Source organism: Lagenorhynchus albirostris, chromosome 3 (genome assembly GCF_949774975.1).
Source record: "Lagenorhynchus albirostris chromosome 3, mLagAlb1.1, whole genome shotgun sequence".
Taxonomy (NCBI): Eukaryota; Metazoa; Chordata; class Mammalia; order Artiodactyla; family Delphinidae; genus Lagenorhynchus; species Lagenorhynchus albirostris.
The window spans coordinates 108,569,210-108,585,460 of NC_083097.1; the positions used below are offsets into that span (position 1 = coordinate 108,569,210).

The 16,251-nt window shown below is 37.0% G+C and overlaps 1 protein-coding gene across 3 annotated transcripts in view; it reads right to left on the minus strand.

Moving 5' to 3' along the window:
* Positions 1–267: 267 nt before the first annotated feature.
* RAPGEF6 (Rap guanine nucleotide exchange factor 6) overlaps positions 268–16,251 on the minus strand; it is a 219,340-nt gene continuing 203,356 nt past the window's right edge. For 2 of the 3 annotated variants that reach the window (XM_060143537.1, XM_060143536.1), the window contains 6 exons: positions 16,060–16,251; positions 13,403–13,537; positions 8,057–8,285; positions 5,968–6,470; positions 3,568–3,882; positions 268–2,944 (listed from right to left, as the gene is read on the minus strand). In XM_060143537.1, coding sequence (XP_059999520.1) covers positions 2,919–2,944; positions 3,568–3,882; positions 5,968–6,470; positions 8,057–8,285; positions 13,403–13,537; positions 16,060–16,251 — 1,400 coding nt within the window. In that variant the 3' untranslated portion in view covers positions 268–2,918. Of the gene's footprint in view, positions 2,945–3,567; positions 3,883–5,967; positions 6,471–8,056; positions 8,286–10,283; positions 10,899–13,402; positions 13,538–16,059 lie in introns of those variants that run through there. The other variant, XM_060143538.1, reaches the window with a different exon arrangement.

Genomic DNA, 16,251 nt, shown 5'->3' on the forward strand with positions numbered 1-16,251 from the left:
CATTTTTTAGAAATGTATGTATCAAAATAATAATCAGAGTCTTAAATATACAAGGAAACCCTTTCTCCCCTTCTTTTTAAAGGGGAGAAAACACTTTATAAAAATTAGAATTGTTCTTGGATATCTCCATGATTACTGTCACATTTCAAGCCTAGGAGAGAATCTCAAGGTGGTTATGCAGATGATGACAATGTGACATCACCCTCATGAAAAACCATTTAAAGGCTTTTTCTCCCCAAATATCATACTGCAAGTAACCATTTGGAGAAAGTAAGACTTTATTAAATTACAATAAACCTTTATGGAAGTATATACTGGATTTACTAATTCTCCAAATCTTTCATTATGCAGAGATTTTTTTGTTGAAACTTATTATTTGGCAAAAGTTTGCAGTGAGGATTTACTGCTTCAATAGCCCTGGCAGATTCAGAGTTGTGGTACAATGAGGGCATAGATCTCTTCAGTATACTTATAAATTTATAAAATAAAAACAAACGGGCATTTTGAATTGGAGCAAGTATAGGTTAAGGCTTCTCTTGTTCTAGTCAAGTGACAAACTAAGAGAAGGCAGGAATGTACCGTAAATTAGAATATAAAGATCAAAACGCCACGATTTTTTAAGGGATAAATACATATCAAACTAGAAAGCATTTGGCTTTAGTTCTTGATCAATGTGATCAGCTGATCCAAACACTCACATTTCAAGCTACAGGAAACAAAGGCAGCTACAGGATGCAAGTCCAAAACCACAAGCCTCTGACTCTCTGTGCAAGATATTATCCACAACATTGAGGACAACGATGGAGAAGGCTCCCATCTGGTTTGAAAGACCTGCTAAAAAAACAGATACTGTGCAAACAGCACATTTTTCCGGGGAGTGGATATAAAATGGTGAGAATAAATACCCAAACTGGATAAAAAGATGGTTGTAGCAAAAATATCTTTCACTTTGTTTTGCTCTGGACATGAAAATAATATTGTCTAAATCAGTGAAAGAAAAATTTATGATCACAGGACCACTGTTTATAGATCAAACCTTTACAGTGTGACTTTCAAACCAGGATTTTTGATCCAGGTTACTTTCCATTTCAATGGGCCAAGAAAGCTATGGAGCCAACTAGCCTCATTCTAACATACCTGGGGTTAATTTCTAAGGCTTAAGTTTCGTATTTACAGTTTTTTGCCCATGGGAATTTTTCAGACATGCTATTTTTCCTAAAATGAAGAAATTATCATTTTGATAGAAAAGATGGACTACTGCCATTTGCCAGTTGGCACTGATTTATGATTTTAAAATGAAGGAAATAGGAGGATGATAGAGAGAAGGAAGAGAGAGCTAGGAAAAAATGAGAACTTTTCAAAAGGAAGTAATAAGCCAACTAAATCCTATAAATTCACATATGGATAATCATTCAGAAGTAAACCTATTTTTGGCTCCAAGTTGATTTGGGTAGTACACATTAATGGCTTTGGCTTTTTTTTTTTTTTGGTAGTCACAGAAGTTTATTAACCTTTCACTTGCCTTTACACTAAAAAACGAATGAAAAAATTTAAACTTAAGATGTAGAAAACATCATACTTAATCTTTTTTAAATGCGGAAAGTCTACCTCATCCAGTAAATAGTCAATGAAATTTTAATTAAATACTTAAGAGTGCCACGCCCAACAGGCTGTTAAATATATATGTCTCCTTCCTCTCAAGGCCTAAAGTGAAAACCAAGAAATAATCACTTCCATAATTCTAGCTCCTCTTTCCCCCACAAAATTTTCAACCAATTATAGACCTTGGTGTGCTAATGAGCTTTACCTGCAGGCAACTGGGAGCTGCAGGGTTTATGAAGATTAAAAACAGCCTTGTGCTGTAAGATGGGGGTTGGGTGGTGGGTGCTGCAGAACACCGCATAAAGCTAAATTGATCTTCATGACTATACCGCCAAAGATAACATGTCCTTTAAAAAAACTCCATATTTGAGTTGTGAAAAATTTTAGGTATGGGTTTCTACAGAGTAGAACTGTCTAGAACTCATTCTCTATTTACTGGATTTATACTTATAGCTACAGTTAGACAGAGAATGACTTTCACTTAAGTTGGTATACATGTTATGTAAGATAAACATTTCATTCTTTGGAAATTAGGGTTGCTACACACCCCATCATACCCCTTCCTTTTCCCAAGAGACTGCTAGGACCCTGTGGTAGCTTCATTTGGCTTTCCAAATCCTGACCAGCAGATGGCAGTATTCTCCTTCCTAACACCTCAACAGCAAAGGGATTCCTGTTCCACTCAAACTGAGACCCCACGTTTCGTTGGTGCTATAGATGGTTACATCTCTGTATAGATCAAACATATCATCCTGTAAAGATGGCTTCAGTTTGGTCAGATCAGAGACAGTTTTATGGCCTCAAACATGAACATCAATTAACAAGAGCTCCCAAATACAAACAAAACCACAAAACTTCAAATAATAAGTTACTTTTCAAATACATAAAAATATCCTTGGTATTGGCAGACATTCTGAATTTGTCTGTTAACCCAAGCTATGGCTTGAAAATACTACCACTACTACTATCTTAAAAATAACATGTTAAAGGAAAATCTATAGTGATATATATGGGGAGGACTCGAGTTTGAATTTGTTCTAGTAACTGTGGTCCCAAGGCAGGTCTGGTGTGCAAAGCGAAGACTGGTATCCAGGCACAACATCCATAGCTGAGGAAACTATGCATCTGCAGGGATTAAATGAAAGGAAGCATGATTCAGGGTTATCTCATTGCTCAGAGTACAGGGATTAAAACCTCTGGGTTAGCAGCAGGAGCAGCGAGCTATTTGTTGGCAACGGCCTGCAGAATTGTGAGTTGGTTCTGCCCACTCCTTCCTCCGTGACTTTCAGTAGACTTCAATCAGGTCAATCCAAAGGCTACACTGCTGAAACCTGTTCATTTTCTGAAAATAAAAGAAACACAGTTAAGTGGTAGGTCAGCATATTAATGAAGATCAACTAACAATCTAGTTATCTGTTTAAAAAATTAGTCAATTTCAAAAGAAATCCTCTCAAATATCCCATCAAAGGCCAGATTTTATTGTAATGACATTTTTGACTTCTGATCACAATGAAGGCTGACAATCAACTGGAATTCAGAACTGCTTTTTAACCACTTTATTACTAGATTGTTTAGAAAGATAAAATTCATTTATTGCCAAAATTGCAAAGTTGGTCAAGAGTTCTGCTAATAAGAGGAACTCTATCAAACAGCATGATTTCAGATAATTTGACATTTTGATACTTGGAGTTTCAAGTGTCCATGCATTAGTGTAAAACACAACTCTACCAATGTCAAGTGCCTCCTCTTAAAATTATCCTTTTACGCTGAGCTGCTATTAAATACAATCAGGTTGCCCTCTCCATTTACAAAAAACACACCATTGTATGTAGTCATTTCTTTTTTAACAGAGATTTCTAAAGCAGTTAAAGAAAACATTTCTGATTATGTGAAATACCAGAGCAAAGACCATTCAATGTGTTTAGCAATTCATTTAAGAGCCATTAAGGTAGTTTGTCAACATACCATCTGCTTCGCTATCTGCGTCAGTCACATCTGCTAGTTTAGGATGGGATGGCTGCAAATTATGCCTCTGAGGCTGAGTTACGATCTTCGATGGAACACAGGCCACAGGGTTGCTACTGAGAGAAGCTGGTGGCAGTCTAGAGAGGCTGTTATGCATCATCTTTGACCTCTGCACTGCCACACTATAATCTGGAGGTTTTAGGTGTAGGTGGGGTCCTTCCTTTAGGTCTGCTAAAGAAATCCCCATGTATCCTGGAGGAGTGGGAGGTGGCTCCCTATACCTATCCTCCTTCTTGGGTGAGGTGACACAGTACACTGGCATGAAAAATAAGCAATGGAAATGTTAATGAAAAATATAAGAAATGAAAAAAAAACATACTGAAACTTATTACAATGACAAAATAGAACTTAAAAAGGGACACAGTGAATATATCTGAACACAATGGCAGCAGGTTAAAAACACTTTTAATAAGCTTAATAAACTTGATATTTAAACTTGTTTTTAAAATACATAAATTACATTGGGTTTTACAAACATTAAATAGAATGAGACAGTTGAAGGAGATGACATTGATGACAAGCTTCCTCCTTTCACAGGTCAGACCACAAATCACAGAAGTGTGTGACAAATTCCTCAAGGAATACCAGCCCCAAAGGTGAATGAGTCAGAGACATTTAAGAATTCACCCTGAACATCTATACTCTATTAAATGGGGGGATTTTCATAGAAATGACATTTAGGCCCTCTACTTAAGGGCTATTTCACGTCAGTGCTGGCATATAAACAACTTTAAAGAGGAACTAATTCCTTCAAGGACCTTATTCCTAACCTCTGCTCTGTGATTAAGTGAGAAGAAAAGCCATAATTTTAGGAAATCCACCTTAAATTAAGTTTCTCTGATTTTCAGTGGACATTAAAAATAATGGTGACTTAAAATCTTTTGCCGTAAGTTTGTACACCCTGGGTCTAAGGCAAAGCTTCAAAAAAACATCAGAAATAAGTTAAAAAGGAAGTTCCATGAAATTAAGACCAATCCACAAGACTCACAGGACAAATGGCTCTGAGTATCTTGATCATGTAAGCAACTTTTAAAATACAAACACTATCTATATACAAGAAGAATAAATTTAAAAGGATCATTAAATTCTCCCCTTAGAGAATCAAGTTTGCCCATATTGAAATTTCTACAACTCTACCAGTAAAATCTGCATGTAGTATCAAGGTCAGAAAGGATTTCCATTCCCATCTGAGGAGAATGGAGTGGGGAGGGGGTGGAGAGGTTGTGAAAAGAAGACAAGAATGAAGAATGTTAAGTGATTTGCCCAGAGTCATCTAGAAATGAACAAAAAAAAATTTTTTAATCTATTTTCCCAAATAGATAAGAAGAGAAAGATTTTACACCCTTGCACACACGTGCTTGTATATCCATATAACAGTTACCTAAAAGGCTTTAATAAAAAATCCTTGGAAAAAAATGAACTAAAAAATTCAACCTATAATGAAATTTGACAAGTAAAAAATATGCTAAAAAAAGCATGTGTCTTTCATATGTTTAGTAGTTTAAATTGACATCACGAATATAGTATAAAGAGTTGATTATGATAATATTGACTCAAAGTACAGTCACTCCACATGAAAAAAAAACCCACAGGTGCTATTATATCTAAGTACTTATATAAACTCAAGAATAAGGAAAAAAAATGTATTTGACGGCCAAATACTAAAAGAATACACCAAGAAAGCTGTGCATGGTTAGAACGGAATCCACAAACAAGCTGGCACACCCATGATATGTGCTAGGAGGGTATAATGAAAAATGTTTGGGTCTTTTTTTTTTTTTTTCGGCTGCATCACGTAGCATGTGGGATCTTAGTTCCCTGACCAGGGATCAAACCCATGCCCCCCCTGCAGTGGAAGCGCAGAGTCTTAACCACTGGACTGCCAGGGAAGTCCCTGTTTTGGACTTCTTTATCACACTTTTTCCACCACTTGTACTACCTAAAAGTAGTGTCAGATTCAAAGTTTCTACCATGTATGCAAAAAGCAACTAGGGTCCAAACAATTTATGAGGTGGCAAAGAGAATAATCCTTTTATTACTACTGCACAGTAATGCAATAATATTTTCTTAATAAAACCAAAAAGATCTCAAAAGCAAAACAAGACATATAAACCTGTCCCCCTTATTAAATTCCTGCATGTCAGCTTTTTCATTTTAAATGGCTTGAATATCTGCCCCAAAGCTCTTGAGAAATCATGAACTTTTTGAAAATAATTTGCATGTGGAGGGAGGAAAGGGAGATTAGAGAAGGGAATTTTCCAAGAATAAAATTCTGGGCCAAGGTCACTTTACCACTTAAATTCTAAATGCCACAGATATGACAAAGAACACACAACTTACCAATCAAGCCCTTTTCTGTACTCGAAGTAACAGTTTTATAAACGGGGTCGATGCCGTCCTTGTGGTCCAAGCCTTCAGATGACTCAGCTGGGGTGCTCTCCAACACTCTCCGTTTAACTGTCCCATAGTTTGGTTCGTATGTATCAGACAGAGAACTAGAGGAAGCCCAACTCTGCCTCATCTGATTAGTCTCTAGGCTTCCTTTACACTGACCACAAGTTCGAGAGCAGACTTTAGGACAGGTACAGGGCTCACAGTCAGTGGGTTCAACTTCAGCTATGGGACCATCCAAATGGGTATGTCGATAAGAGTTCAAAAAATCCCAGCCTTTTGGGTTTGGAAGGCTTTGGAAGTTGTCATGGGAGCTGCTTGAACAGGAAGTCCAACTTCCACGACCACTATCAGCTGCTTCTATAATAATATGCTCGTGAGAAATCTCATCATTGCTCACAGAAGATGAGACAGCTAAATTCTTGATTAGTGATGGCTTTGAGAGTGTCCACCTAAAATTGGAGATACACAATTAAAAGTAATTTACTGGCTTAATGGAAACAATTTCTTCAGTCCATTGCAAGTATTACTGCCTACAAGAGACTACAGAACATGCATCACAAGTGTTTAATGCCAACATAACCTTCTGGAAAAAAATGACACTGTAATCAATCATCACTAAACTTGTACTGGCATTAATGTTAATACTTAGCTCGAAACATACACTGAAGAAACTCAAATACTTAAAAGGCTTCCTCAGAATTTTTCTTGAATTATTATGAAGGATGAGGTTTGAAATGAATAAAATTAAGTATACATTTTCATTCTTGGTCAACATAATGCAACACTAGATTCTCTCCATGCACACAGAATTAAGAATCCTCAATTACAGAAACCATGTTTTATTTTTCAGTGTCTCTGAGGTACCAAGGAAACAGCAACTTCCCCAATTACCTACTACTAAATGAATTCTATCATTTATAGCAAGGGTTCTCAAACTTAGTTTCATGGACCAAATCAAGCGAACAGCCTGTTTTTTTATGGTCTTGAGCAAAGCACGGTTTTTACGTTTTAAAGGGTTTAAACAAAATGGAACAAAATACTCCAAAGATTTTGAGACAGAGACCATATACAGCCTGCAAAGCCTAAAATATGTACTCCTTTAAATGGGCCTTTACCTGCCCACCCCCCAAAAGGTTTGTGACTCCCTGATTTATAGTACAGAGCATACAGAGCAGGGATCAGCAAACTAGAGCCCAAGGGCAAATCCAGCCCTCTACCTGTTTTTGTAAATAAAGTTTTATTGGGACACAGCATGCCCATTTGTTTACAAATTGTCTAAGGCTGTTTTGATGCAACAATAGCAGGGTTGAGCAATTGCAACAGAGAGCTTACAGCCAGCTATGCCTACAATATTTACTATCTAACTTGTACAGAAAAAGTTTGTTGACTCCTGGTCTAGAGAACCATAGTTTAGAAACCCTTACAAGTATGGTGATAATACTTCACTATATCTTAAATTTTTCATATTAAAGTGTACCAGATTTAACAGTATCAGTTTAGAATCAACTTTCTCAGTGCTTTCTGAAGATTTCCATTTTGTCTGATTCTAAATAGAAATATAGAGTTAACTTTTTTTTTAATTGACTTTTTGCTAGTTGATAATTCTTATTCTCCAAATCATACTTTGAGAGAGTAAGGATCAAGGACTAGTCCTACTCTCCCAATCTGTCTACAACGTGTACAGCACTGAGGGTACTTCCCATTACACACTCTTTTTGAGCAATCTCTAACCTTATAGCTAGAATGCAAGAACTACTTCCCACCTACCAATAGCATCTTCACTTTGAGTTCTTATTGATCGAAAAGATACATGATGTAAGTTACTTGAATCCAGTAACACTTAAAAAATGAGCACCCATATATCTTTCAAAATAGCACTTATTTGCACATTCAGTATAGAGAATACATGCTTGGTTCTCCTGTTCTTTCAACTACTCCTTTGGTGGGGGTGGTTTTACGTTCAAATTAGGGAGCACTGCTTGCAGTGGCCACTCAGCTTGGGTTTTGTGATGTGAACACAGGCAAGGATGTTTACCCAGGGCCAGGCTGACTATGGTCTCCTATCCCTGAGGAGTGCTCTGTCTTTTCAAATGCTCCAGTGGATTCAGGGACTGCCACAGCCTGGGAGGAACACCGTTCATCCTGTAGAGCTGCAGACATGGAGTCAACAGAGCAATTGCTCACAATGCTGGACCGTGAAGAAATCTCACTATGGCTGGAGTCAGACAAGTTGTCAGATTTAGCTGATGGTATAAGTGTATAACCTGAATGAGAGAAGACAACTGATCAAACTACAAAACAAAGGAACGGGAGTGGGGAGGGTCAGGGAGAGGACAAAGAAAAATATAAAAAGAACAAAACATAAAGTGAGTATCAATGTCAATTTCCATCTATGTAGATGTAATGGTGCCGATTTTCTGTACATGTTCCTTTACATATCCATTCACCTACCTACCCACACGGCACCAATCTAATTCCAAATTCAAGAAATAGAAAGCCAAAACCCAGTATTACTGAGAAAACTAGTTCAAAGGTAAATCTGCCCCAGGTTCTCACATAGCTACAAGCATTTAATAAAACAAGAGGCATTAAATATATTACAAAACATTAAACTTGAACTTCTCAACTTCTTTTTAACCCTATGTCCCCTCCCCTTTGATTAATATAAATATTTCAAGGCCTGACCTCAGTGTCCAAAACACCACCTCGAGGCAGGGGTAGGTAAGGGGAGTCAGGACTCAAGGGAAAGAATTTTATTTTTGTTTTTTCAAACTGCAAATACCCTAGATATTTTGCTTCTGTCACCTAAGAAGTCTTGCCTCAAGTTAAAAGCCATTGTTTTAGTATTTTTAAATAAATTGTTTTAGATTTGGACTTATTCTTATACCTAGTTTCCTTTTTCTTCACCAATTTAGCAGAACATTACATTAAACAGCTGAACTGACAGATTTACAAGAATGTAACATGAAAAAACCCAGCATCTACCTGTTTTAAATTGCTCTATGACTTACTGCACAGCAGATATAGCTAGAGAGATTTTCTTTAGCATTCTCTGGAATGAAGGGGTAGAGATGGAGTAAGGTGGAAGGTTCCAAAAACAAATCTGCAGCATGATAGTTAATGTACACAATCGTCTGTTTGGGTAACTGTTAGAAAAGTAACCAAACTTCTTTTGTTGAGAAATAAAGAAAATGCTGTAGTAATCCCAGCAAGGAGTAGGTCTCAAAGAAGTAAACAATTATCTTCTTGTTCACTGAGAGAAGAATGAGGTTGATTAGGTGCATGACCTTTGGGTCCATTCCTAGAAATCTCAAGAAGAACTATAGGCTTTAGACTCACATATAGCTCAAGTTATTACAAAAAAACTGTTGAATAATAACTTTATTAATTAGTGTCATTAACTATTTCAAAAACAAAAATTAAGACCCAGAAAATGTGTGATCTGCATTTGGCTTTTGTGCCAGGCACAGGACAAGCCAAGGAAAGTCAGTCTCTTGACTCCTACCCCAGTTCTCTGATCTTGGGATCACTGCTATTTCTCAGTGCCCTTCATGAAGTGATCCGTCAATTTTCAAGAGGACCAAGAAAATGGATGTGGTAAATAAACTAAAAAAAATTCAAAAATTCCTCCTCAAAAGAAAAAGTCATTGTTCTTTTATCCTGGGGGATAGACTTGCTTTACTGTTTTAAAAATAATTTCATTCTTACGTCTGTTAGATCAGTACTTGTCAAATATAATTAACTCTAAGAATTACCTGGAAGGCTTATTAAAATACACATTCTTGGGCCTATTTCTGGCAATTCAAACTTACAAGGTCTGCAGTGGGACACAGTAAGTTTTTAACAAGTTTCCCAGATGTTTTTGAACCTGCTATGTTAGACTATCTCCTCCCTCCTCTGATCAGAGTATATATGAAAAGTGAATGATATAAAAAATTTATGTGGACAAGATAGTTTCTTGCCTTCCAAACATTTCACTTTAGCTTGTAAAGTAGTTGCAATAATAAGATAGCAACACAATTATCTAAGGCAAAGGTTCTGATCAGATTGTTACTGGGGGATTTAATGTAAAAGTAAACACTGGTTCCTAAAAAGCCTCCTCTACTTATTGCACTCACAGACCCAACTGCTACCAGCAGGAAATAAAGCCAACTACAGAAAACAAGAGTAATTAAGTTTACTAACATTAGCAAAATAACATATGTACAAATAAGGCACTTTAAACGGATATGATTTTGTTGTTGGAGGACCTGTAACACTAATCATAAACTGCTCATAAATAGTATTTTAGTAAGTTGTCTGTCTGAGCCTTATTTGACAAATGACTTAATTTAAGCTACATTTACATTAATAAATGAAAACAAATTTCACACTAAAATAAAGTAAGGAACTTCATCAGAGTGTCTTTCTCCTTTTAGACTTGAATCGCGTACAGAAGCAGTTTAAAGTGTTACTGTTGCCTCGGCTATTTGAATTGAAGATGTCATTCCCTTTCTCATCTTTGATGTTGCTTCCAACATCCTTCACTTTCTCACAGCTTTCTGTAGCTTGATTGAGATCTGCGTCCTCTTTTTTGCTGTTGGCTAGTCTCTCCCTTGAAAGAGTTCTTTCCCTAAATCTTCTAAACGGGGATGTCATTCTTTTTCTGGCTGTGGTCTCACAACTTGTCCTGTCTCTATTCTCCTCAGTGGCCTTCTCGGTCCTGTCTGTTCTTTTGGCTGTGCTCCTGGTAATCTGTTGGATTTTCTTTTGCAAGTAAACCCCACCTATTCCGGGGCAGCTGTGGCCACTGATCTTGGTGCTGGACTCACGGGGAGGGGATGAGGAAGACCCTGAGAGGCGCAGCAGGATGCTGTGATCAGATATGATACTGCCAACTGGAGGGAGAGATGCAAAAACCCTGTCATGGTCAATTAATTCTTTCCAATGAATCACAATTAGCCTGGTTTTATAACATTTCACTATTAAAAAATTCTAACATCTTGACAATATCTGAAAAATTGAAATCTAGCAACATATTTTTTAATGCATGGAGACTCTACTATATAGCATAAACAAGACAGAACACAGGAGAAAGGTTACCTTGATCAGAATAAGCTGGTAATAAAAAATTGCTGAAAGTAACCCAAGCTGGTAAAATCATAAGCCAAAATATGACAAGAGTAGCAAATAACCAGAATTATTTCTCAAAGTAACTATGTCTAGAATTTTCAGGTAGATTCTACTAAGAAAAAGCTTAGCAAAAATCAGATAGGACATATAAATAGTATATATAATAGATGTATTTATAAAGCACAATTTCTGATTCTATTTTCTCTACAACGCAGAGAAGTTGCCTGCCTGAAGCACTGGGGAAGATAAAGGTTAAGGCCTCTTGATGTCTCACTTTTTCAGTTCTTTCTTGTTTAAATTCTCCTTTTAAAGATCACGAACGTAGGCTTATCTTCTTAACTGTTAGAAAACAAAGAACTATTCCAAAGTATAGCAAGAACTAGAAACAGATTCTAATAACATACTCTTAGTTTAATGACATTTTTGTTCAATCACGAACCACTGGCAAAAACCTGTCTATGGAAATAAACAAGCAGAAATAGTTTTAAAGAAAAGAATTTTGTCAGATCTCTAAGGATTCAAAACATGACTATGACAGGCTCACAAACCTATAAACATCATGGTCAACTGTTGGTCACATACTGAAAAAAAGACTTCTCTATTCCAGTGGTTAAAATGCATTTGTTTGGAATAAGAGCAATGGGGAAATTCCTGTTCCTAACACCTCTTCCCACAAGTCACAATGACCCATAAAACACCAAATCCAATTCAACTAGTTTCTTGGTTAGAGAACTGTCTATAATGGGACCTCTGGAGGGTGTAAAGATGTTCCTGAAAGAGCATTAAGGGCGTATGGACATTGTTCATCTGGACCATCTGTGTGAATAGGCACTGTTCCCAGCCCCAATCCTTGGGACCTGATAAAGGGTACTCTGGATAGGATACATACATAGTAAAGAGATGAAAGATATCTGTGTGCCTTACCAAATCATACATGAGCTGTATACAACAGGAACGGAAACCTGTGTTTTACAAACAGATCTATTATGTATACTTTTATATGTCCTATTCGATTTTTACTAAGCTTTTCTTAGTAAAACCTGAATGAAAATTCTAGCCAGTCTCAGCTAAGTGAAGAGGGTCAGTAATGGAGTTATACTGCCCTGGAGTGGCAGCAGGGAAGAAGAAGAGAAACTCCGATTTACTAAACACTCACCACGTCTCAAGTGTTACAGATATTATTTCATTTAATCCTTAAATAAGGTCCTAAAATAGGTGGTCCCTAACCCCATCTTATAGACAGGAGACCTGACCTTATATAAATCAGTTGCTTGTAATAACACAGCCGTCACCAGGGACAGAGTCAGGATTCAAACTAAGGCCTGGCATCACTGTACCACTCTGCTGTCACATAGTCAGCAAAAATAAAAAAGAACCTTCAGAAGTGAGGGAAACTTAGAACACAGGAACTGAGGAAAGCTCTGGAAGCTTCTCCTTCCTGCTAGAATTCATTAACTTAACTTGCTTCTCTCTGACCATGTACCATTCTGTACTGCGTTTATTCAAGGATGTAACTTTTTTACATCTGTGAAATGCCATGACTAAGGAGTCTTTTTTGCCAGGGTACACGGGGAATGTGGAGGGCCAATGTAAGAAACACACACATTATTTAGAATGCTACATTTGCAGCTGACATGAAATGGCATCTTATATGCATATTACCCAGGCTAGTCAAAAAAAGAAAAGCTTCAGTCTGAATTAGGAAAACATAGATAAATAAAGAAGAGCAATTTCAGATTTTTTAATTCAAAAGGTTCTACATTAGCATAAATGTAAAAATCCACAAGGGTGCTGTATAGGTTATTATAAATCCTGATTAATAAAAGGTAGTAACATTCCATTACTAAAGAAAGGAATGTATCATCCTAAATATCTGTTTCATTTCCTAAATCTTGTAGTTGGTTAAAAACAATTTCTTGTAGACATTCTTATTTTAAAATACTCCATAGAACTGTTTGAATTAACTGGTAATTTGAATAACATCAAGAATTTGCACAGACCAAAACAACTGTGAGTTCTGCCTTCATTCTTATCTATACTTGTCCTCCACCAAAGAAGGACCACACTTTGAATGCAGGAGTCCTAACTCCATGATGCATAACACCTGAAAACCATATAAATAACACAATCCAAAACATGAAAATTCAGGAAGTATTACCAGTTACACTTTTCTTCACATTTTCTATTATTACCATAGACCAAAAGCAAAATATGTGCCATGTAATGTTGTTTGGTGTAACAAGAACTAGTTTGAACTATTTTATCTTACCTTTGCGAGGGGAACCTTGAGGAGACGCAGGAGGACTAGAATGTAAGGATGATGCCATAGAAATAGTGTCTTCTGTATGTTTCTTACCACTTATTTCTTCAGTTGTTCCTAAAATTTTCTGAGGTAAACTTGTACCTAAAAATAAAATCAAAGAAGCAAATAAGTATCACTTCACAATTAAAACGTCTGCAGTTGCCTAAATTACTATATAACTAAAGTCATGATGCACAATGGCTAGTGTAGTTAACTGAAATGTATACATGACAAATGGGGACTAAATGACTGGGTAATGGCATACAGAGATTCTCACCTCCAGGATATTTGTTCACATTCAGCCAGTCAGCGCAGATCAGATTATAACAGCTTTTTGTTTGTTTTGTGGCATAAGGGATATTGATTTAACAGTCTGAGTACCGTGTCCCACAACTGACACACTTATTGGAAATCTTAATAGAGAAGGCATGGATTCAAACTCTTCTCTCCCCTCTAGAGGTGGCCTCTCCAAGTCAGGGCGAGGCATGTGGCAGGGGCAGTGTAGGGATGTTGGCACTGTCACTACCTGTGGTGCATCTGTGCTGTGGGTATACAGAAGCTGCAGGGCTGCCAGTCCAGCCCTTTTCAAGAGCACTAAATTCACACTACAGGAGATAAGTAGACAACAGAAAGAATCATGAATTTATAGAAAAATAGTATGGAGCCCACTGGAAACATTCCTGCAAAGTTCTATCATCACTCTTGTCCAATAGCTGGTCCTTTTTAGCATAGGTCAAACTTAGCAATGCTTTCAAATACCCTGGTATTTTTACATACATCCTCTCGAAAAAATGTCAAAGAGGTATTGACACTGTTTTTAACCAGTAAAGTAAGCCCAACTTTGATGAGTACTCAGCATACTAACAAGCAGCCCTTTGATACTGAAAAAATTTAAAACACAGTATACAAACACTACTCTTAATTAAGTGCCATTTTAATATAAATATATTTATCACATAAATAATAGTCACATTAGAGCAAGAGGGAAGAGGGCTACCTGGTACAAATAACACTGCCTCTCAAGTGATGACATCCAAGTAAGAAATCAGAGCTAGACTTGTCCCATGTCTCACTCCTACCACAAAATCAACTTCAGCCATTTTGCATCCAATTCTCTACTCATTTCCACAGACACCAAACTAGATCAGGCTCTAGGCAACTTCCCGTTGCTACATCAGCTTTCCACTAAGGCTCCCTATCTCCAATCTCACAGCCCTTCCTACTACAGACCTCCTCCAACATAAACTAGACCATAATCTTGCCTTGCTCAAACTGCTTTAACAGCTACCCACTGACAACTTTCCTCTAGCATGTCATGTTATAATTTTGGCATGTCTGTAACTTCACTTCTCTTCATCCTGGGACACTGTTTAGTACTGTGTTAAAAGTAAGGATTTTGAGCCAGGTAACCTGGGCTCAACTCCCAGCTCCATCTCTTACTCGTGGTGTATAAGTTACTTAGACATTCTATGGTTCCTATGTAGAATGAGAGTATTATCTATCTTTAGGTTTATTATGAAGATTAAATGAACATAATATATAAAGTTAGTAAAACACTTAGAACCGTGTCTGGCATTCAGTAAGTGCTCCATAAGTGTTAGCATTAATTATTATTGTCTCTCAACACTCTACAGCTTTGTCCTCAGAGGCAGCAAACTGCCTGTAGCTCCTTGTAGATATCAAATTCTTCTTCTGCCTGAAGCAACTTCTCTGGAATTTTTGCCTAATTACCTCCTTCCTTATCAACCTTTAAGACTCTGCTTAGGTGTTATCTCCAAAAGGCCTTCTCTGGAGCACTATCTTACTTCTGTCTACCCTAAAAGCTCTCCCTCTTTTGTTCTTTTATATGTTATGTACATGCTCCTGGCATAACAGTGAACACATACATGTTATCTGTTTGTGTGAACGTCTGTAACACCAGACTGAAAAACTGGCAAAGGAAAGGGCATTTCTTATTCAACTTTGGATTTCAAAACAATATCAAATTAAATTCACAAAGTTCTACTGAATATGTCCTATGTATAATGCATGAACTAAATAATGTTAGGGACCAAATCTAATCTAGCTTCCCATTTGAAAGCTAAAATAGTGATACTATTAAAACAACAAATGAAAGTAATTTGGACAACATCTACATGGCCTAACAGAGGAAAAAAAGCATGGTCTATACTTATATATTTTACACTTGCTTCTTGTCCCCAAGCTAGGTTTTCAGAAGTGGTCATTAATGAAAAACCAACAAACCGTCTTTTTTAGAAAGAAGCAATTTCGTTATTTTTAGATGCAGCAATTTCATAGGCTGCATCTGCATTAGATAATTGAGTAAATGCACCACTAAATGCAGTAAGCCCTTGGTACCCAAATATACTGCTGTACGTTTCTGGCTGATATGATTATAGGAATTCCAATATCAATATTTAAAATATGCATGCAGTCAATGAATAGAGCAAAATGAAGCATTAGGCACCTATAGGCAAAATGAAGCATTTTTTGACTCATGAGTGCTGATTATATTACACAAACAATAGCTGATCTCCAAAGCATTTATATTTGTAATTATTTTCCATTCTAACTCGCCTGAAAATTTCAATTAAATGAATGCAATATTAACTGTGAATACTCACTCAGTGTGGCAGGGTCTTTTGCTTGTCCCTTCTTCCTGATGGGGTGCAAATTTACAGCTGGCACCTGAAGCACCTGGCTCACTCTGTGGGGCTGATGCAAATAGGCTTTAGCTGCTTGGCCAGCTGACCTCACAGGCACTGGAGACATTTCTGATGACTTGACTGATCTTTTCTCACTTAGATTCTTGGTCA